The sequence below is a fragment of the Silene latifolia genome, chromosome 11 (genome assembly GCF_048544455.1).
Source record: "Silene latifolia isolate original U9 population chromosome 11, ASM4854445v1, whole genome shotgun sequence".
Taxonomy (NCBI): Eukaryota; Viridiplantae; Streptophyta; class Magnoliopsida; order Caryophyllales; family Caryophyllaceae; genus Silene; species Silene latifolia.
Genome location: NC_133536.1, coordinates 50,281,435 through 50,303,840, shown reverse-complemented (window position 1 = coordinate 50,303,840; position 22,406 = coordinate 50,281,435). Strand labels below are relative to the sequence as shown.

The following is a 22,406-nucleotide window of genomic DNA, read 5'->3' as shown; positions in this document are numbered from 1 at the left end:
CCGTGTATGGACATTGTACCTGAGAACCTAGGTTGTTCTCGGGATTGCGGGGCACCCGAACCTGACCAACACGTATGCTCACAGTGGTTGCGATTTAACAAGGAACGTTTCAGGACGGTGTTCAGGGTGAGGAAGGATGTAATGGATTATGTCTTTGATCAATTCCACGACTATAAGAAAGTATAAGTAGAAGATAAGTTTTACCTATATTTCAATACGACAGTCAAACAGGCCATGAATCTTTTCCCTTGCTGCGTGTCTCAATTTTGCTAATCCTTTGTAGGGAACAATTGGTCACATATCCTCGTCCAAACCGCATAACGCGTATTGATCTCCGGTCGTTGATGCCCGGGTTGATTATGGCCAATGTCATCGATCTCTTGGTCTGTTCTACTCAATCGGCTTACGCACGCGAACACCGCATTGTTTCAAGTTCGCTATTTGTTTCTTTGGCCTAGGTCACGCTGTAAGTGTGCTCGAACTCCGCAAGTTATTTTGTGACAAACTGTACGTAATTTGTGATACAAGCTGCCAACCCCCGTCTATTATTTTTATAGGACCTAGCAATTGCAATTTGGCAAGGCAGGAAGAAAAACTTGGTTGTTGATAATTCTGAAGGCTTTTGTGCCTCGTGGGACATGTGGCAAGAGTCGTGTTTTAGCCCATTCCAACTGGACTCCGATATGGTGAGCTCAGATATCAATATAGAGACATTTACATACTGGAATTATACATTATTTTCCTAGAGTTTAACAGTATATGCTTAGAGTTGTACAATATATGCTTTGGAGTTAGGCCTGGAGTTATACCTAGAGTAATACCTGGAGTTATACACTACACTGTATATGCTTACAGTTATAGATTTTATGGCTAGAGTTATACATCCTATGGCAAGAGTTAACATTATATAACTCTAGCTTTCAGAATGACTAGAGTTATACGTTCTAGGACTGAAGTTATACATTATTTGTCTAGAGTTATACAGTATATGCTTAGAGTTTTGATGAGTGGCTAACTTCACTCCATAACTCTAGACATATAATGTATAACTTTTACCATAGAATGTATAACTCTATGCACATAAAGTACAACTGTAAGAATATACAGTATAATGTATAACTCCAGGCAAATGCTTACTGCACATAATGTACAACTGCAAGAATATACTGTATAACTCTAGAAATTGAATGTACAACTCTATACATATAATGTATAACTCTAACCATAGAATGTATAATTCCAACTACGCACAATTTGTATGCCTCTAATCTGCTAATTATGTTTTTTAACTCTTAGATTTTTGGTGCATGTTTGTAGATTTTCGTCCCGGTAAGCACTGGCGATGAAGATCATTACTCTTGCATTTGCATAAATTTCCTCTCTGAGCAGATCGAGTATCTTGATAATCGTTCTTACGAGGACGATCTTCTGAAATTACCATACGGAGGGATTGCGCGTATTACTGTAAGTCTTATAAAACTGGTGACTAGATTAATTATCAGCTCCATTTGTTTTGTTAATTGGTCTTCCCCTTTTAAACGCCTTGCCTAACTTCCGCCAGGCTGATGCAATGGGAAAGTATATGGCCTACAAAGGGCTCGACAAAGGCAAGAAAGTTGAAGGGTTTCCTTTTGTCAACATTAAATTCAACTGGCAGGGATCAGGACATACTGCCAATGACTGTGGTCTTTACGTCATGGTTCATATGTTGCTGTACCGTGGAGAGCCATTCGAATGTACCCTAGGGACTAAGGAAAGCAATGACCTCATGCGAGAGAAAATTGCTGCAACCCTTGTCCTCAGTGACATTAACTTGGACAGGAAAGATGTGCTATCCAGGGTAACAGCTTTTAAGGAGCTTAAAGAGCGTGAAATGGAGGAGGTGTGTGATAAACAGAGGATAGCCGGCAACACAAGTGGAAGGAAGAGAGGTGTTGTAATCGCCGGAGAGAACAGTTCTGCTAAACGACCTTGCTCCAAAGTCAGTCCAACCTATCAGACTCCACCTTCCAAAGTAGCCCTGGGCCGGACGCCGTCTAGTCGGGCCCTCTCAGCTGTTAATAGCCGCTCTCGGGGTAAGGGCGATGGCCTTGGTTGCACCAAATATGTCGGGGAACCAGACGCCGACCTTACCGTGGTCGCCAAGATGCTGAAGATGAACAAGGCATTAACTAGGGATATCCCGGTGTATCGCAAACAAGTGGCTGACTACGTTTTCCTTGATGACTACAAATTTCCAAATGAGTAAGCTGTCTAAAATCCTAATTTTTTATCATATTAAGTTTTATCAATATAGACACATTTCCATACTGGAATTCTACCGTATTTTGCGTAGAGTTTTACAGTATATGCTCAGATTTGTACAATATATACTTTGGAGTTATACATTAGAGGCCTGGAGTTATACCTAGAGTAATACATGGAGTTATATGTTTCATCACTGAAGTTATATATATCGTTAATGGAGTTACACATTCCTAAAGCAGATTATACGTTTCACATGTGAAGTTATGCGATCATTTTAATAGCGATTACCTTCTCATTTAGTATACGTTATAGCCCGATTAACACTGTTGTCCGAACTACGGTGAACCACTTGTGAGTTATGGCGGCACGGAACAATTAATAGGTTGCAAATGTTGTCTATGCTCCCTGAGACGCCAATGGATGAAAAAGTGATTGAGTGTTGGTCCTTGTTGCTTAATCGATTGGAGGCAGGGGATTGCGGGATTTTTCGTTCGTCTTTCTTCGGTATCCGTCATATGGTATGGTCCTAATCAATCCTTTAATATGTTATAAGAGTTGCACATACCCTCTTTAAAACTTTCACAGTGGAAATTAAGTATAAAGTTATACATTCCTGCCCTGGAGTTAAACATTTTGTTTTGAGAAGTTATTAACAACCAGTATGAACTTAGGCATTCTTCATTATGCTATAAGAGTTACTGTGCAACTCCAATGCACAACCCCTATAACTCCTCTGGTATCCTCACACATATCTTTGCTACTTGAACAGAAATAATCTTGAACCTTGTACGAAACCCCGTCCAACAAACACCGGACACCGACAGGGTTGTACAATACGTGGGACGTCTTCCGAACCGATCGTGGGGATGATTTCAGCTTGAAGGCTGATTTAATCTTCGTACCCATTAAGATTGAAGCCCATTATGCATGTGTGTGTATCAACTTTAATTCTAGGACGATTGATCTTCTGGACAATAAGTACTATTCAAGTCCGCGGCAATCGGAGATATGCAAAGCTGGTCACGTTATTGTAAGTGGAATTAAATTGTAATTATGTTCAACTAAAAAGTGTTGTCACCGCTTTTACAATCTCACTTTTTGACGTTCTTGTCTCTGCCAGGCGAGCCTCATGAGCGACTACGTGGAGTCGAGGGACAACGAGAAGAACAGAGGGAAAGACATACCGGCGTTCCAGTTCCGTCAGATCCGATTTGCCTGGCATCGCAAACGATAAACGACACCGAGTCTGGCTTGTTCGCCATGATGCACATGTTAATGTACGAGGGTGATAGTTTTGGTCACGTTGATCTCAAGAGGAAGGTGAACCGTCGATATTTGGTGATCCAGTTGGCAGCGACGCTTCTCCTAGCAGACATGAACATCATCATGGAAGGAGTTCTGTCCAAGGTCAATGGTTTCATTGGCGAGAAATTACAGATCCTCAAGCAAGTAGAAGCCAGACGGAAAGCAGCGCGGAGAGGAGATAAAAAACCTGCGAAAAAATAGAATGTATTTCCTTTTGATTCTGTATCCTCTTTTTTTGCAACTCTAGTATGTTGTCAAGAAACTCCTTAACAACTTAGACAACTTTTTGGAATAGATTGTTACTATATCATCTTGGTCAGTCATAATTAAAATCCAAGTTTTCTAGATAAGTATTAGAGTTATACACTCTGTGAAGTAAAGTTATATAAATTATGTACAGGAGTTATACAACACATGACTGCAGTTATGAAAAAAAGGCAAAATTTATTAGACAGCTAAGAGTTATAGAAAAAACATCAAGAGTTATACAAACTGTGTACAAGAGTTATACAACATATGACTGCAGTTATGTAAAAGGCAAATGTTATTAGACAGTTATGAGTTTTACAAAAAATAACAAGAGTTATACAAATTGTGAACAAGAGTTATACACTTTGGAAGTACATTTATCCATATATGGGTAAGAGTTTTACTTAAAGCCACTGAAATTATAATTCATTCTTAAAGCCACTTTTAAATATTGGATATGTTGCCATGAACAGAAGTCATCAAAATAATGTAAAAGAGTTATACAACATTAGCTTGAAATTTCACACACCATATTACTGAAGTTATACAATCTGGAAGGTGCAATCCCCCTTCAAAATAGACAAAAGCTAGCTATTAAATACCCCTTCCGTCTCACCAGATTTTTTACCTTTTAAAGAAAAAAAGATTGTAAATAATTTGTTGAGACGGGGGTATTTTTCTACTGCCTACTACTACAGCATGTTAAGTTTCTCTATTCTTCTTCTTCGTCGTCTTCGTCTTCTTCTTCTTCTTCTTCCTCTTCTTCTTCTTCTACTCCTTCAGATGCTGGTGAAGACGGTGGATGCTCAGAGAATGGGTTAGGGTAGTTCCGTTTATCGTGGTGTGCCATTTGTTTACAGTTATTACACATGCGCTTTGGCTTAGAAGCCAAGGCAATGGCTTTAGCCTTAGCTGACACCATTCTTTTACTGCTGCCTTTGTTTTTCGATTGTTTTGGTGGAAGTATTGTTACCTCGTCACTGGCGGGGCAACCAAGGATTCGCTCAAATTCTCTTTGCTTTGTTAAATCCTTCTTGTACGGTAAAAGTTTCTCCTTGAACTCTCTAATTAACGAGCTTAAGTTCACAACTTGGTCTCACTCGTGCCACGAAGTAAACCAATGGTTGCATGAACTTCTGACCACAACTTCACCATCGCAACTTCTTTTGCATCAGCGCTACTATTTGTTTCCATTTGTTCACCGTCACATTCTGATAATCTGAATTGCAATGCATCCTTTCTCCATCTTGTAGAAACGTAATCAACCGGAATTGTCTTCATGCCGTTAGCCGACAAAATCCGTACTATATGTCGGCACAGAAATCCCATCCTTTCAAACATCATACAGTTTGCACTTGTGTGTAGTCTCGTGTCCCCGTAATCCAATTAAATTATGCCGTTAGTAGTCTTATACATATAATAATAATGATTAAACATTATCACGTAGAGTTATACATATGGCAACAAGAGTTATACATTAAAGCTACGATTATTCAAACTCTAATCGAGTTATACTACAAATAGTCTTGAGTTCGGTGAAAAATTGAATTTCTAATGTTATTCGAAAGTAGAGTTATACATATGGCAACAAGAGTTATACATTCTGAAAGCTAAAGTTATTCAAAATGTAATCAGAGTTATACTACAAATGACAACAGTTCAGTGAAAAATTGAATAACTCCTAATGTTATTCTGAAAGTAGAGTTATACATATGGCAACAAGAGTTATACATTCTGCAAGTAGAGTTATGCATATAATAAGAAAAGTTATACATTCAGAAAACTTTAGTTATTCAAAATGTTGTCAGATTTATACAAAGCAGATAATGCAGATTCATCGAACAATTGTATAACTTCTATGTTCAGACAATGTAACTTTGGCACTATATCTACCAACTTCAGTCAACTGTCACATAAAGTTGATGCCAAAATGTTGTTACCTGGGTTGTACTCTACGTTGAAACTTTTCTGTCTGATTGAATCCTTTACGGCAGTCACTTCAACCCCATCTACTTCACCATAGCCCCCGGTCTTACATGTATCGATTGAGCAAATGACCTCTAGTTGGAATTCCTTGAAAACCTCACGGGTATAAACATTCGACGCATATTCCTCTATGGGTAAATACGTCCCCGTTGCCGGTGTTGAGTGTCGGTTTTCATGGTCGAGTCTCTTCTGCGTATGCCGCTGATGGTCCATAGCGCTTTCAAAACGCATCCAAAACTCCACTAACGTACCTGACTTCTGCTCGAACTTCTTAAAAAAACTATTACTGCTCTTTGATCTCTGGGTTGTCCTCATTACACCACCCATGTTCAAGTCCCTGCAATGTGCCATCACCCATTGGCTCCTTTTATCGTACGCCTCTGTAAACCACTCTTCGTTCACAAGACCATGCGCGTCCATTATTTCTGCCCACCTAGCGTCAAAGTCGTCTGCTTCTATGTTGTCGTCCCATATAATGTTGTTCAATTTCTAAACGAACTCCTTATAATCCTCCCTTGTCACCCCGACCTTTGATGGCACCTTGTTCATTCTATGCCACATGCAAAATCGGTGGCGTGCAGTCTTGAAGGCAAGGGGTACGGCCTTAATAATGCCCGGATCCTGATTTGTGATAATGTACTTGGGTTCCTTTCCTCCCATAGCATTCAAAAACCTGTTGAAAACCCACTGGAAGGATTCATGGTCTTCATGGGCAATCAACGCCCCACAGAATGTCACTGATCGCTTATGGTGATCTATGCCAGTGAATGGCGTGAAAATTATATCGTACTTGTTTGTTGAGTATGTTGGGTCGTACGACACTGCATCTCCAAATACGGAGTAGTTCCTTCTAGCGATTTGTCAGCCCATATTGCGCTTCAAGGTGTTATCCTTGTCAACTTCATAATCAAAATAAAACCCCTGCCTATTTTGTGCCATATTCTTGAACCGGTCAATGAACAATTGACCGTCCCGTTTATGGATGAAGCACTTCACATCTCGGTGGAAGTTCTTAAAATCAGTTAAGGATGCACCAATGTTCTCGAACCCGTTTACGAACTCCTTACACATGTTGTACGTCCTAGTTGCTCCTATCCTCAACTGCAGTGGACAACAAAGTCTTATCGATCTTCGATTAATAACCAAGAATTCCTCAACTATAACTCTTTCAGCTATTCTTATAACTTCTTGAAACATATGCATAACTCCATTGATTGATTGTGCAACTTCTTATTATTTTTAACTCTTAGGTTTACATAACTCTATAATCTCGGTGAATAACTTTAGAAGTTTGTCATTCAATTAGTGGATGTTTGTTTAATAGTAAACTAACCCTTGAGTTGTACATTATCAAGTACTTGTGAAAATCTTCTATGTTCCGCGACATCTTTTGAAACTGACGATCCTCACTCGATACAAGCTCGTGATTATGCCCCATGTGGAATCGGTCAATTACTAGTACTCCATTCTTCATAAATAGCCTGACATGTGCTTTACACCCTACCCTCTTGACTGTATATTTCCTCTGGTTCGCAGTTCTTTTTCCCCATTGCATTTCTTCTTCCCTAACCCCGGTCTCATTTTTTTTAATTACTGCCTCTCCTTTTGGGACATATGTGAATCCCTCTCTGTTGCAAACCAGCAACTTTGACTTGATTTCACCGTCGCGCCATTTTTTCGTCGAGTACTTCCGAACATCAAACCCGGACGCCAATGCATAAACTTTATAGAATGTCACTGCCTCGTCGATTTCAAAAAATTGTTGCCCTACACAAGGTATAAACTCCGCTGCCAAATGCTTACAATACTCAGTTTCCGCTGCCTTACGACCATCTGAGCAGAATCAAACATCCATGAAATGATTAAGAAATACATAACTCTACGCATATACTGTATAACTCTATGCACAGACTGTATAACTTTGGGTATATAATGTATAACTCTAACCATATCATGTATAACTATAGTCACACTCTATATAACTCTAGGTAGACACTGTATAACTATATTCACACTCTGTATAACTCTAGTCACAGTTGCTATAACTCTAGTAATACAATGTATAACTCTAGTCACAGTCTGTATAACTCTAGTCATACAATGTATAACTCTAGTTAAACTCTGTATAACTCTAGTCATTCAATGTATAACTCTAGTCATTTAATGTATAACTCTAGTCACAGTCTGTATAACTCTAGTCATACAATGTATAACTCTAGTCATTCAATGTATAACTCTAGTCATTTAATGTATAACTCTAGTCACAGTCTGTATAACTCTAGTCATTCAATGTATAACTCTAGTCATTTAATGTATAACTCTAGTCACAGTCTGTATAACTCTAGTCATATAATGTATAACTCTAGTCAAACTCTGTATAACTCTAGTCATTCAATGTATAACTCTAGTCATTTAATGTATAACTCTAGTCACACTGTATAACTCTGGGCAAAGAATGTTTAACTGTAGGCAGATAATGTATAACTCTAGTCACAATATTTATAATCCTAGTCATACAATGTATAACTCTAGTCACAATCTGTATAACTCTAGGCATAAAATGTATAACTCTAAGCATTTGATGTCTAACTCTAGTCACACTTTATAACTCTAGGCACAGCCTGTATAACTCTAGTCATACGATGTATAACTCTAGCTACACAATGTATAACTCTAGGCAGAGACTGTAAGATGTATAACTCATTCTACACAATGTATAACTCTTAGCATATAATGTATAACTCTAGTCATACTTTATATTCTAAGAGTTACACATTTAATGAAACGACACAATATATGGAATGCAAAGGGTTATAAGATTTGAAGCAGGGATATGGCACAACTTCCTAAACAAAATTCTTATTAATTTAAGCATCAAACCTCAAGCATATTAATTAAAAAAACAACTCAAAGGACACATTACTAATTATAAATTCATTCCATTATCTCAATAACCAGTCCATTATATCCCTATCTCCACCCTAAACTCCAAACCCTAAATCTTTAAAACCTAATAAACTCCAAACTTCCTTCAATAATGAATGATACCATTCGTTTAACATGCATTATGACCGAGTACAACAAAAGTTTCATACGCCGCTTGCAGGAAATCGAGAGGAAGTACAGGCTCTTCCTTGACGATGCTCGGATCGCACTCAAGGACGCCAAAAAAAATGGCTTATTAGAGTCGCAGATAATGCAGCTATTAGAAGATATTGCATCTGCGGAACGAAACCTCCAAATAGCAAAGGAGGAGAGGATGAATATCATAGAAGAGAATGCATCCCTATATGAACATCTAAGAATTGTATTTTTAGCAATACATTAAGTTTATGTATCTATATCTATTAATTAAGTTCATATATGTTAAATGTGGATTTGTTTTACTATCTTCTCCATCATCTTCTTTGTTTTATTTTATTTAATTTGTTTTACTAACAAACGCAGAAAATCTAAGCGAATAATAATTACAGAAAAAACAATGACGGAGAAAAACACATGCAAATACCATGTATAACTCTTGGCACAGAATGTATAACTGTAGACATTTAATGTATAAGCCTAGACACAGTCTGTATAACTTTTAGCATATAATGTATAACTCTAGGCATATAATGTATAATTGCAGTGATATGTTGTATAGCTCCTCTACAAAATGTGTATAACTGTAATCATACAATGTATAACTCTATACACAGTCCGTATAACTCTAATCATACAATGTATAACTCTAGACACAGCATGTATAACTCTATGCATTTAATGTATAACTCTAGGCACAGTCTGTATAACTCTAGTCATGTGATGTATAACTCTAGACACAGTCAGTATAACTCTAGTCATACGATGTATAACTCTAGCTACACAATGTATAACTCTAGTCATACAATGTATAACTCTTACCTATACATGGATAACTGTACTTCACAGAATGTTTCATAACTGCAGTGATATGTTGTATAACTCCTCTACAAAATGTGTATAACTGTAATCATACAATGTATAACTCTAGACACAGCATGTATAACTCTATGCATTTAATGTATAACTCTAGGCACAGCATGTATAACTCTAGTCATACGATGTATAACTCTAGACACAGTCTGTATAACTCTAGTCATACTATATATAACTCTAACTATACAATGTATAACTCTAGTCGTACAATGTATAACTCTAACTACACAATGTATAACTCTTAGCATATAATGTATAACTCTATACACAGTCTGAATAACTCTAATCATACAATGTATAACTCTAGACACAGCATGTATAACTCTAGGCATATAATGTACAACCCTCCACATCCTATAACTTCACTTAATGAATGTATAACTTCACCTATAACATGAATAACTATATCAAAATTGGTTCTTTAGTAAGATTTTTACGCACAATTTAGGGTTTGAATTACCCTGTTACCTGTAGTTGCAGGAAATTGTCAATGAGTTTTACAAAAAACCTCTGGAGTTATAACACGATGAATATAAGAACTACATGTGTACACTGTATTATTGAAGTTACACATATTTGGGTCAGAGTCTTACAAAAACCCACTGAAGTTATAATTCCTACTTGATCAAGCTTTTAAATTTTCATCATTTTTTGCCATCAACAACAAGCTACCAAAATGAAAGAACAAATCTGATGAACATCATGAAAGTACAACAGTATTAAGAATAACGAACACAAATTAAATAACTACAACCTACAATAATGAACATTAATCCAAAATTACATATAGCACTTTATATTTGAACATCAAGCTACAATAATAACCTAGACACAAATAAGAAAGTAAACAACTCACCTTCGAGGGCAACTTCAATCTGCATATGATCCACTTCACAAACACCGATTTGTCATTTTCGCTTGTTTTTTCGATGAAGAATGACAGTTTATTTTGTCTTCAACAAAGCTAATGATTTTTAACGGATGAACAATAACGTACTTTATCTCATAACAATTTTTTTATCTGATGATCACTGAGTAGTTTTCCATTTGCGCTGAAATTTTTCTTATTTTTTTGATGATTTATATTGTATTTGACAGGATTTAGGATCGTTTTTGTGGGGATTTTTATGGGTTTTTGCTTGTTGAGAGGTTTTGAATGGTGAAAAGAGGAGGGAAGCATGCAAAATGATATAGGAGGCTTTGTTTATTACTATTGTCCGCGGGATTTGATATGGAGGCAGTACATTAACAGTGAAAGTGGTCCCTCTCTCACACAATCAGCATTTTCTTTTTTTTTTTTTACTCTGAAAAACACGCCATCTCTCCTTATCTCATCCCTTCAATCCCTTCATCCAATGGCTCTTATAAAGACTTAGGGCCTTATAAGGTATGAAGGCCTTATAAGAACCCTTCTCTCTCTCTCTCTCTCTCTCTCTCTCTCTCTCTCTCTCTCTCTCTCTCTCTCTCTCTCTCTCTCTCTCTCTCTCTCTCTCTATATATATATATATATATATATATATATATATATATATATATATATATATATATATACATATATATATAGATCAAAGTTCTTCTAAGTCCCTTTTTTTTTTTGAGTCCATAAGTCCATCCCACAACCCTTAGATCATGCATGGTGGAAGGTTGAGATTGAAAGCAAAAAACACACTTAACACTAATGAATTCACTTCTCTCTCTAGTTTTAATAATACATTCACTAATTCATTATCATACACAATTAACACCATATTTTGTCTTATACTTCAAAGTTTATGAAAATTTTGTTAACATTTTTCTGTTTCGGTTTCGGTTTTTTTTTTTTTTTTTTCGAGACAAGTTTTCGACTGTTTCGTTTTTTTCTTTTTTTTTTTCGAGACAAGTTTTCGACATTTTAGGATTTTACGAGTGTAATTCTAACGGCAAAAAGTGTAATTTTAAGAAATATTTTCGAGAATTTAGCGTTTTACAAGTTTAACTTCAATCTTTTCCGAGTGATTTTAACGAATAATATTTTGAATTTTTGTCATTTTATCATAAGTTATTGTAATTTAGCATTTTACGAGTGTTATTTTAGTGACAAAAAGTGTTATTTTAGTCCAGGTAAGTGTAATTTCAGTCCAATGAGACTGTTATTTTTAGTCAAGGAGAATGTAATTTTAGTCCAGAAAAGTGTAATTTTAGTCCATAAAAGTATAATTTCAGTCCTTGAGAATGTAATTTTAGTCCATTGAGAGTGTAACATTAGTCCAATGAGAATATGAGAATATGACCAAGTCCATAGTCAATTGAGAGTGTAACATTAGTCCAATGAGAATATGAGAATATGACCAAGTCCATTGAGAGTGTAACATTAGTCCAATAGAGGTAAGTGTAATTCTAACAGAAAAAAGTGTAATTCTAACAACAAAAAGTGTAATTCTAACAACAAAAAGTGTAATTTTAGCCGAAAAAAGTGTAATTCTAACAAAAAAAAGTGTAATTTTAACAGAAAAAAGTGTAATTCTAACAACTAAAAGTGTAATTTTAGCCGAGGAAAGTGTTATTCTAGCAAAAAAAAGTAGCAACAAAAAGTATAATTTTAACAGAAAAAGTGTAATTCTAACAACAAAAAGTGTAATTTTAGCCGAAAAAAGTGTAATTCTAGCAAAAAAAAAAGTGTAATTTTAACAGAAAAAAGTGTAATTTTAACAACAAAAAGTGTAATTTTAGCCGAAAAAAGTGTAATTTTAGCCGAAAAAAGTGTAATTGTAGTAAAAAAAAGTGTAATTTTAACAGAAAAAAGTGTAATTCTAACAACTAAAAGTGTAATTTTAGCCGAAAAAAGTGTTATTCTAGCAAAAAAAAGTATAATTTTCACAGAAAAAAGTGTAATTTTAATGGAGGAAAGTGTGATTTTAACAGAAAAAGGTGTAATTTTAACCAAAAAAAGTGTAATTTTAGCGTTTAAAAAGTATAATTTTAACCAAAAAAAGTGTAATTTTAGCGTTAAAAAAGTGTAATTTTAACAACCATCACAACAACACCAACACAACTTTTACTCGAAAAAAAATAAAAAAAAAGTTACAAGACTATAAAAAATTAAGTGAAAAAAGTTAAAAAATGAGATCTCACAACATATAAATAAGATCTAAGAAAAAAATATAAAGGAACTTTGAAAAAATATGTATAACAAGACTAATTTACAAGACATTTGAAGGGTATAAAAACCCAAAATACAAACAGCCAAATAAATAAAAACAAAAAGAATGTAGTTCTGAGAAGACGTGAAGGAAAAAGAAAAAAAAAAGAAAAAATAAGGACAATAGCAACAACCACACTCAACAACAAAACAAAATCTACAATTAAAAAACAACAAAAAAACAAAACAAAGAAAAACACAAACTCACTGCAAAACAAAAAAAGCCTTCTTCACCATGAGATTGAAGAAAGAAAAAAACCGGTGGCCAAAACTTGAGAAAAAAAAAAAAAAAAAAAAAAGGTAGTGAAACGAGATCTGAACAAAACGAGTTCCCACAATATACCCACATAAACACCAACATCCAACACAGCGCCATCATCACGACAAAAAAAAAAAGGAAAGGAAGGAGGCGGGTTGTGGAGGACGACGGAGAGGAAGCAGCGGTGTCTGTGGGCTGGTGTCGGGTGGGTGGTGAAGGAGGGAGGAGGGAGTCGAGGTCGGAGGTTGAGGTGGTTGTCGGGCTATTGTGGTAGCGGAGGTGGCGGTGGGGGCTGCGGCAGTCGTAGGTGGTGGCAGAAAGTGACGGTGATGGTGGAGGGTTGGTTGAGGGAGGTGGGCAGAAGGTGGCACCAGATCCGGGTGGGGGAAGGGTTTTTACGTGGTAGGGTTGGCTGTGGGAGGAGGGAGTCGAGGTACGTGGTGGTTGTTTGTGTGATGGTGAGTGGGAGGGTTGGCTGTGGGGGTGGCGGTGGGGGTGGGTGGTGCCCGGTGGGAGGTTTGGTGAGGAAGAGGGCGGGATTTTTTTTATTTTTTAGGATTTGAAATTGTTTGGTTTTTTTAAGAAAGGAGAGGTTTCTGAGAGTGAGAGGTTTTGAGAGAGAGTGTGAAAGGATATTGTGTGGATGAGAGATAAGTAGGTGGGAGGAAAAAGGTATATATATTAAATTAGTGAATAATTAGGATTAATTAGTGTGGTAGTGAGAGAGTGGGTTTTGTTAGCTTTAATCCTCCTTTTTTTGCTTCCAATCTCAACCCTCCATCTTCCTCATCCAATGGCTATAAGGAGGACTTATGGACTCAAGTGTAAGACATGGACTCAAATGATCTTATCACTATATATATATATGTATATATATATTGTAACGACAAATTTTGTATTGCGATAACTGAAATACAAAACAAGCAAACAAAATAAGTTTTTATTAATATCAGAAAAGTTCGTGTACAATCTCTAATAATCCTCTGATTCTAACTAAACAAATAGGGTACGCGTGCACGATCCACGTAAGGGGTGCGCGTGCATTTTGCAGGGGGTGCACGTGTAGAGGGTGTATGCACTCTACGCGCGACGTTGACTTGTATTCTTGAGAGGGTCGTACGACTTGAGTCTCTCTTGAATGTTTGAATGTTTGAATATTCGAGTTTGAATGTTTGAATATTCGAGTTTGAATGTTTGAGTTTTCTTGCGCAGGCGGCACGAATTTGTTGTGCTTGTTGACTGCTTACGTTGAATTTCACGAGATTTTCAGAGAGAATTCCAGAGCTTTTCTTTTCTTCGAGTTTTTCTGTCTTCGAGTTGAATGAAATTCTCTATATTTATAGAGAAATCGTTGGGCTTTCTCCAGCTTAGGGTTGCGGGCCCACTTCTCGGCCCGTTTGCAATTTTAGCCCAATTTGACTTCTGTTTGGACCCGAATAACTCAGAATGACCCAAATTTGATTTAAAAGGGACAAAAATAATTAAATTGAGTAATTTATTTATTATTAACTCAAATTAATTAATTTCTGTATTTTCGACATTTAAATAAAATTTTAATGCCTACAAATTGCCCCCTCGAGACTTTGTCATGCCCACTTTCGAAGTGTTTCAGCGTGGCAGGGTCTCGAACCCTTTTTTTTTTGTTTGACTTGGAAGTCAACTGGCATCCATCTTGTTGTATCGATAGCATCATTTTTTTTTTTTTTTTTTTTTTTTTTTTTTTTTTTGCCATCTTGTCATTATCTGACTTGGCGGATGACATTTGAATTTTTCGTCACCTTGGTCATTTTGTAACCTTGACGAATTGAACTTAAATTTATGTCAACCTGGTCATTTTGTAACATTGGCAAATGACATTTGAATTTATGTCATCCTGGTCATTTTGTAACCTTGACAGATGACATTTGAATTTTTGTCACCCTGATAATTTTATAACCCTGACAGATGACATTTGAATTTTTATCACCCTGATAATTTTATAACCTTGACGGGTAACATCTAGATTCATATGTAATTTATCTCACAACGTGTTGCTTATTTCTCGAGTATAAGTGCAAGTGGCCAATTTCGCACTTCTTTACGTAACAAAAGCAGCTTACATCACCCGTTATGTTAGCCATGACCTCATGAGTAAGAATTGTGCAAAATACATTTGGTTTAACAGCCTTCCCATTGGATTTTGTTGGAGGTGGTTTATCCTTCATCCAATAAGAAAAATGGTGGCTGTTGATTTCTTTAGCCAATTGAAGACTTGCTCTCATGCTAAGTAAGCTGTATTAAGCGGCAAACGAATAAGAAAAATGGTGGCTGTTGATTTCTTTAGCCAATTGAAGACTTGCTCTCATGCTAAGTAAGCTGTATTAAGCGGCAAACGAATCCTATATAAACTTGGCAAAGGCCTTAACCTCATCGTATCATTTGCCATTTCATTTGCCATTTAGCAGTGAACATACAATCCCCATTCCACTTCGATAATTCATATTACTTGAGTATCTGACATCATTATTTTTTTTTGTTTGCAGCTTGTGTATGTTCATAGCCATCAACTATGTATAGACTTTGCTTCTTCCAGCTTTTATCAACTCTTCAAATGCTTAGAATATCATTATTGCATTTAGTCAAAGAAAGAGTATTTCCTTTTGTTTTGTTTGATTTCATCTTTTGCTGGAGCCTTTGGTTTCTTTTATTTGCTCTGTTCCCACAACTTTTTTATATGCTCCACCTACTGTTGAACTCCAATATTGTGTATGCTTCACACAAAGTAGTGGCGTCACGTCTTCACTTACGGAGTTACGGAATTAATGCATTCGATGCGCTGAACTAACAGTGGGTGTATGTTGGTCTTTTCTTACTGAAATTAATTTGTATTCACTCAAGTTTTCTTATTGCAAATGACAGCATGAATTGCTCTACAGTAAGGTTTACGGTGGTTGATGGTTGATGGTTGCTGACTTGTGTTGGGAGCGAAAGGCGTAAGTGCCGTCATCGACTTCTTCAGCAACCGAAGTTCCAAACCAAACGAATGGAGTGTGTCTTAACCGCTGCCGTTCATCACAGGACCTGTTTACGTACTGGTTTGAAATTGACGTAAACCTGTTCTCATTTTCATACCCCTGCTCGTAGGAATCGGCTTCGAATTGTTAGGACCTGCCGCCCTCTCAAAGAGAAGAACAAGGGTATAGAGCCTTCTTCACTTCCTTTCTTTTCGCATTTTTGATAAATTTATGGTCTTCCTGCACTTTAGCTTGGTTATTTATGTTATTGTGTGCTACTGGTCTTGCTTGTAACACATTCCATATCCTTGAACCAATAGAACAAAAATCCTGACAATTTGAAGTTTGCTAATTTCTTTTTTTTTTTTATAACCAACATATACACATGCCTACAAACTTTGTGGTTAACTAGTCGGTCGTCCTTGCACTTTTAAGGATGACAAAAGTTTTATATTGAAATCCCAACTCAGTTTTTTTTTTTTATTACTCGATGTTCAACCAAGAAATATTTTCCGTTTTTGATCTTGAGTACTCGATTCATTCCAAACACTTCGACTTTGACAATATACATGCAGTCTTGCAGTGGTCGATTTTTTTTGTCTATAAATTTTTTATATTATAATTCAAACACCTCTCTTTGAGATGTTGACCTGATGGGTTTGTGCCCACACTTGATTTTATGGTCACTTGGTTTGCTAGTTGAGTTTATTTGGCTACTGCTTTTCGTTCTACAATTGTAGCAGTGTACATTTTTTTTGTTTAATGCACATCCCTTTTTTTTTTTTTTTTTTTTTCACTTAGTTTATGAAGAATAACAGGTAGCATTGTTTGTAACCTCTTTTTTTTTTTATGTCCATCTATTTTGTTCTCTTCGTCAGTTTTCTTATACTTGCTGAACCCTTTTTTTTTTGGTGAAACAGGTATATATCTCAACATGGCGCACTTTGTCGAACGTCTCAAAGGTGATCGAAAATATTTGTGTATTAACAATGGTGACCATGGTGAAGAGTCTGAGACCAACCTTCCCGTTTACAAATCATTATTGCGTGCTCAGCGTGAACTGGTTAATACCATTACTCCGGCGGATTTTCAAGAAAACATGTCAATTCCTGCTAGGCCGAGCGCTTATGGGACTCGTGGTCATACGCTTATCAGTACTTTACCTACACAACCTATGCAAGATGAAATATTTCCACTTTTGGGGCGTAGAATCATCTCCGGAGATACCAGATGGGGTTGTCGCGTTATTCAAATTCCCGGAGAATCAACTTACGTCGCAGGGTACTGGGAGTGGACCGAAGATGTTCTTGCTAGATATGGAGCCGTCCTGAAAAATTGTTCAATTTATGATGCGGTGTATGCTTCATTATATTCTTATGTCCGAGAACCTTGTATTTTGCGTGCATTCCTAGAAGCTTGGTGTTCCACTACCAACACACTTCATACTATGTTCGGAGAATTTTCTATTTCATTATGGGATCTCCATCGTCTCAGCGGTTTGCCTATCCTTGGATCAATTTATGATGAAGCAGTTCCTAGTTATGACAACTTACATGCTCTTGATGCTCAAGGTGTTCGGGTAATCCCCCGAGCATGTCATTTCCTACTGGTTGTTTATCATCGTCTTAAAATGCAGTCAGGTGGAAAAGGTGTCACTTCACAGCAATGGATTGAGTTTTGGTGCAAGAGGTCTCATGTATATAAAATGCCCCTGAAGCGACGACGAGAGAGCAAGAATCCTCCTAAATTCACGGGAAACCCTTCTGGAAAAATTGACCCAAAACCGCTTGTCTGGACAGCTGAAGAGGCAAAAATATTTGAGTCATTGGGAATAGTTCATGAAAGTCGGAAGCAAACAACATATCGGCGACCTTCTTATCATCTTTGGTTATGTAACTTTGTACTCCCGGAATCTGAAGATCGACTTATTAGACCCGAAACTTTTGAGGTTGCAAGCTTGGTGGCTCGTGGAGAAGTATTTAGTCTTGCACCACCGGTGTTAGCTAGTATTTATCGAGGGCTCAACATGATTTCTACATCTCCCAAGCCTGGTTATTCGGGTTCCGTCTTCCCTGCCCATTATTTGTATAGCTGGCTTGCTCACTATTTCAGGACGCATCACGAAGTTGAACCATTTTTCTTCCTGACTGGAACAATGTTGGCTATCCAGGTAGGATATCTGACTTCACGGATAAATCCAGCCTCAATGAGTTTGTTAACCTCTTTTTCGATTTCAGGTATAAGCTCCGTCCTAAAGCGACGTTTGAACCGAGCGGTCGAAGTTGGAGGCTTTATTATTCTAGCTAGGCCAGAGCATTCCAAGTATACGTGTCCGCGTGTTGAACCTGCCATTTCAATAGATGAAGATTTTTTCGGACGGGTCATTTCAATTCTTACATGAGCTACCATGCAATGAACCCACTAGGTCATTTCGGTTATCATGTGAGCTATATTTCTGAAGACTTTCATCATATTCCATGTCGAGCCTGAGGTGGAGCTTTGAAGATTTTTCCTGGGAGGTCATTCAAATTTTCATATGAGTTACCATGCAATGAACCCTCTGGGTCATTTCGGTTAACATGTGAGCCCACATGTGAGCCCATGATGCTGAGCACCGAGCTGTCAAGCATTGAAGATTCTTGTGGAGAGCCGATTTCGATTCTCACATGAGCTACCATGCAATGAACCCGCTGGGTCATTTCGGTTAGCATGTGAGCCCATGATGTTGAGCTGTCAAAGCATTGAAGCATTGAAGATTTTTGTGGAGAGCCGATTTCGATTCTCACATGAGCTACCATGCAATGAACCCGCTGGGTCATTTCGGTTAGCATGTGAGCCCATGATGTTGAGCTGTCAAAGCATTGATTCAAGCCTCTCAAAGAGAAATGCTTCACGAAGTGTATTGGAGTCTTTCAAAGATGATTCACGAAGGCCTACATAGTAGTGTAAAGGGAAATGGTGTTTGTTTGGAGGGGTGGCTGCACTCGAGCTACATGTTCACTCAAGCTGCCTACGTACTTGCAAGGTGACAAGTATGACAACTCGCAAGATCAAGCCGACGTAGTTCAATTTTTTTTTTTTTTTTTTTTTTTTTTTTTTTTTTTTTTTTTTTTGTTTTGAGGTATGACACATTTTTTTTTCATGGCTGCACTCAGGCTACATGTTCACCCAAGTTGCCTACGTACTTGCAAAGTAGAAACAGTACTTCACAAGATCAAGCCGACGTAGTTCATAGAGGCTTGCAGTTTAGACTCTTGCTTAGGAGCATGACTTGCAGTTTACGCTCTTGCTTAGGAGCATGGTGTTGTTTCAAGAGTAGTAACGTTTGAGAAATTTCCCATTTATTGGGCCTACGAGCACACCGTCTTCATCCGCAATCTTGTATGCGCCATTTGTGTAGACTTCTTGTACCACATACGGGCCATCCCACTTTGAGGTGAATTTACCAACTGGCTTGTGAGAGGTGATAATTGGTCTTCGTATTGCAAGGACTAGGTCTCCTACTTGAAAAGAACGAGGACGTATTTTTTTGTTGAATGCTCGCGACATCCTTGCTTGATAACATTGGAGCTTCTGTTGGGCATCTAGTCTTTTTTCATCGAGTGCCTCTAACTCTGCTAAACGTAACTTGTCATTTTCATCCTCTGTAAGTTCCTCTTGAATAGCAATGCGTAAGGATGGGATCTGCATTTCTAATGGCAACACGGCTTCTACTCCATACACTAATGCATACGGGGTTGCTTGAGTAGGAGTTTTGTATGTGGTGCGATAGGCCCACAATGCCTCGCCAATTCTTTCATGCCAATCTCGTTTTGATTTTGCTACTACTTTTCTCAATAAGTTGCAAAGTGTCTTGTTAAAGCCTTGACCAAGCCATTTGCGGGAGCGTTGTACATCGATGACTTGATCTGTCTCGAATTTGAACTTCTCTCCTAAATTTGTCATCGATGGTTATCGAACTGTTTCCCATTATCGTTATGATACGTTGTGGTACACCATATCTATATATTATTTGAGTTCGGATGAAATTCACAACATTTTCCTTCTTGACTTCCCGTAATGTGATGGCTTACGCCCATTTTGAGAAATAGTCGCACCAGCGAGAATATACTCGTGTCCATTCGAGGCTTTCGGAGTGAGAGGTCCCACAATGTCAAGTCCCCAAGCTTCGAAGGGCCATGAAGATACAGTCGGGTGTAATGGCTCCGGTGGCTGATGTATGAAGTTTGCATAGAAGCGACGGGGTTGACACTTTTTGCGAAGTCCATGCGGTCTTGAACCATGGTTGGCCGATAATACCCCATTCTCTTTACACGATCATAAAGTTTAGGTCCAGATTGGTGAGCGCCACAAATGCCAGAGTGAGCTTCGTGCATTGCTTGGTGGCTTCATCTTTATTTAGACACCTCAACAGTGTCCCAAGAAAGAACGTCGTAGAGCGTCCCTTTGTAATGAATAAATTTTGGAGCACGTCGGCGTACCTCTACCTTGTGCTGGGATCATCGGGTAATTTTTGGTGGTCCAAGAAATCGATGATAGGTGGCGCCGATCATCTTCATCGGCCGTGTAGACGCAAATCATGTTTGTTGTATCTATATCTTCTACTCTTTCAAGCAAAGATATTGCCCACCGATTGCAGACTGGCACTTGCATAGATTCTTCTCCCCGGTGCCAAAGTGGCGCAAGGTTTAAGCGCGTCGACCCAACTTGTTGGCACTCCTTGGTACATGACCAATATTGATAGAGTCAAGTTGATTAAGCGGCAACGCTTTGTCGATGGTAGGGAATCAAGTCTTCCTTTCTTACCTCGTACTCATCGAGGACTTGGTTGATCACCAATTGTGAGTCTCCGTAAATATCCATGTCCCTTACGCCTATTTCAATTGCCATTTGAAGACCTAATATCAAAGCTTGGTATTCTGCCACGTTATTTGAGCAAAATTGTGTGAGTGTAAATGAGTATGGCATTACATGGTTTTGAGGAGATATGAAAACAACTCCTGCTCCAGCTCCGTCTTGCCTTGCAGCACCGTCAAAGTACATTTGCCATGGAGGTAAAATATCCACGTAAAATATTTCTTCTCCTGGTAGTTCGTCTGAAAGTTCCCACTCTGTCGGGACTGGATGATCAGCGAAGAAATCTGCAATAACCTGACCTTTTATCGCTTTTTGAGACACAAACACTAAATCATCTTTGTTTAAGTAACACCGCCCATTTTGCAAGTCTTCCAGCTAAGACTGGTCTTGAGAGTATGTACTTGATTGGATCCGCTTTTGAGACCACGTGTATGGTATGCGCCTGCATGTAGTGCCTCAACTTCTGGATGGCGAACACCAGAGCAAGACATATCTTCTCTATGGGCGAGTAATTTAATTCAGCTCCAACTAAGGTACGACTCAAGTAGTAGAGTGCTCTCTCCTTGCGGTCTTCAATTTCTTGCGCACACATTGCCCCCAGCGATCGTTCTTGTGCGGCGATGTATAGAATGAGCGGTCTTCCTGGAATCGGTGCCCCAACACCGGTGCACTAGCAGGTACTTTTTTATGCTATCAAATGCATGTTTGCATTTTTCATCCCACTGAAATGGAGCATCCTTTTTCATGAGATGACTGAACGGCTGACAACGTCCTGCTAGGTTAGAGATGAACCTCCGAATGTATGCCAAACGTCCCTGCAACCCGCGCAGCTCTTTCAACGTCTTTGGTTCTGGCATTTCGTTGATAGCTTTGATTTTTGTCTGGTCGATTTCAATGCCTCTATGCCTTACCACGAACCCTAAGAACTTCCCGGATGTGACGCCGAATGCACACTTGAGTGGGTTCATCTTGAGTTGACATTTTCTAAGTCTCTCAAAGACGGTCTGAAGGTCTTTAACATGGTCTTTTCTTTTCTTTGATTTGACAACCACGTCGTCAACATAACACTCTATCGTTTTATGCAACATGTCATCAAAGATCTTTTGCATTGCTCGCTGATATGTGGCCCCAGCATTTTTTAGTCCAAACGGCATGACCGTGTAGCAGAAGATTCCTTTTGGGGTTCGAAAACCTGTTGCTTCTTGATCTTCAGGTGCCATATGTATTTGATTGTAACCAGCAGTACAATCCATGAATGAGAGTGCTTCGTGACCAGTGGTTGCGTCAATCATCAACTCTGTAGGTGGCAAAGGGAAGTCGTCCTTTGGACATGCATCATTAAGATCTCTGAAGTCGACGCATACACGTAGTTGCC

At 38.1% G+C, this 22,406-nt stretch overlaps 2 protein-coding genes across 2 annotated transcripts; one reads left to right on the top strand and one right to left on the bottom strand.

Moving 5' to 3' along the window:
- Window positions 1-15,766: 15,766 nt before the first annotated feature.
- LOC141613382 (uncharacterized) lies at window positions 15,767-18,575 on the top strand. The gene is made up of 2 exons (XM_074432114.1): window positions 15,767-16,357; window positions 17,095-18,575. Exon 2 carries the CDS (start codon window positions 17,109-17,111, stop codon window positions 18,573-18,575), a length of 1,467 nt encoding a protein of 488 aa, XP_074288215.1. The 5' UTR covers window positions 15,767-16,357; window positions 17,095-17,108.
- A 908-nt stretch (window positions 18,576-19,483) lies between these two features.
- On the bottom strand, window positions 19,484-20,119 carry LOC141613381 (uncharacterized). Its single transcript, XM_074432113.1, has one exon. It carries the CDS (start codon window positions 20,117-20,119, stop codon window positions 19,484-19,486), a length of 636 nt encoding a protein of 211 aa, XP_074288214.1.
- Between the last annotated feature and the right edge of the window lie 2,287 nt (window positions 20,120-22,406).

Coding starts and splice junctions, on each gene's coding strand:
- LOC141613382 (XM_074432114.1), top strand. CDS start 17,109: ATGGCGCACTTTGTCGAACGTCTCAAAGGTGATCGAAAATATTTGTGT.
- LOC141613381 (XM_074432113.1), bottom strand. CDS start 20,119: ATGACAAATTTAGGAGAGAAGTTCAAATTCGAGACAGATCAAGTCATC.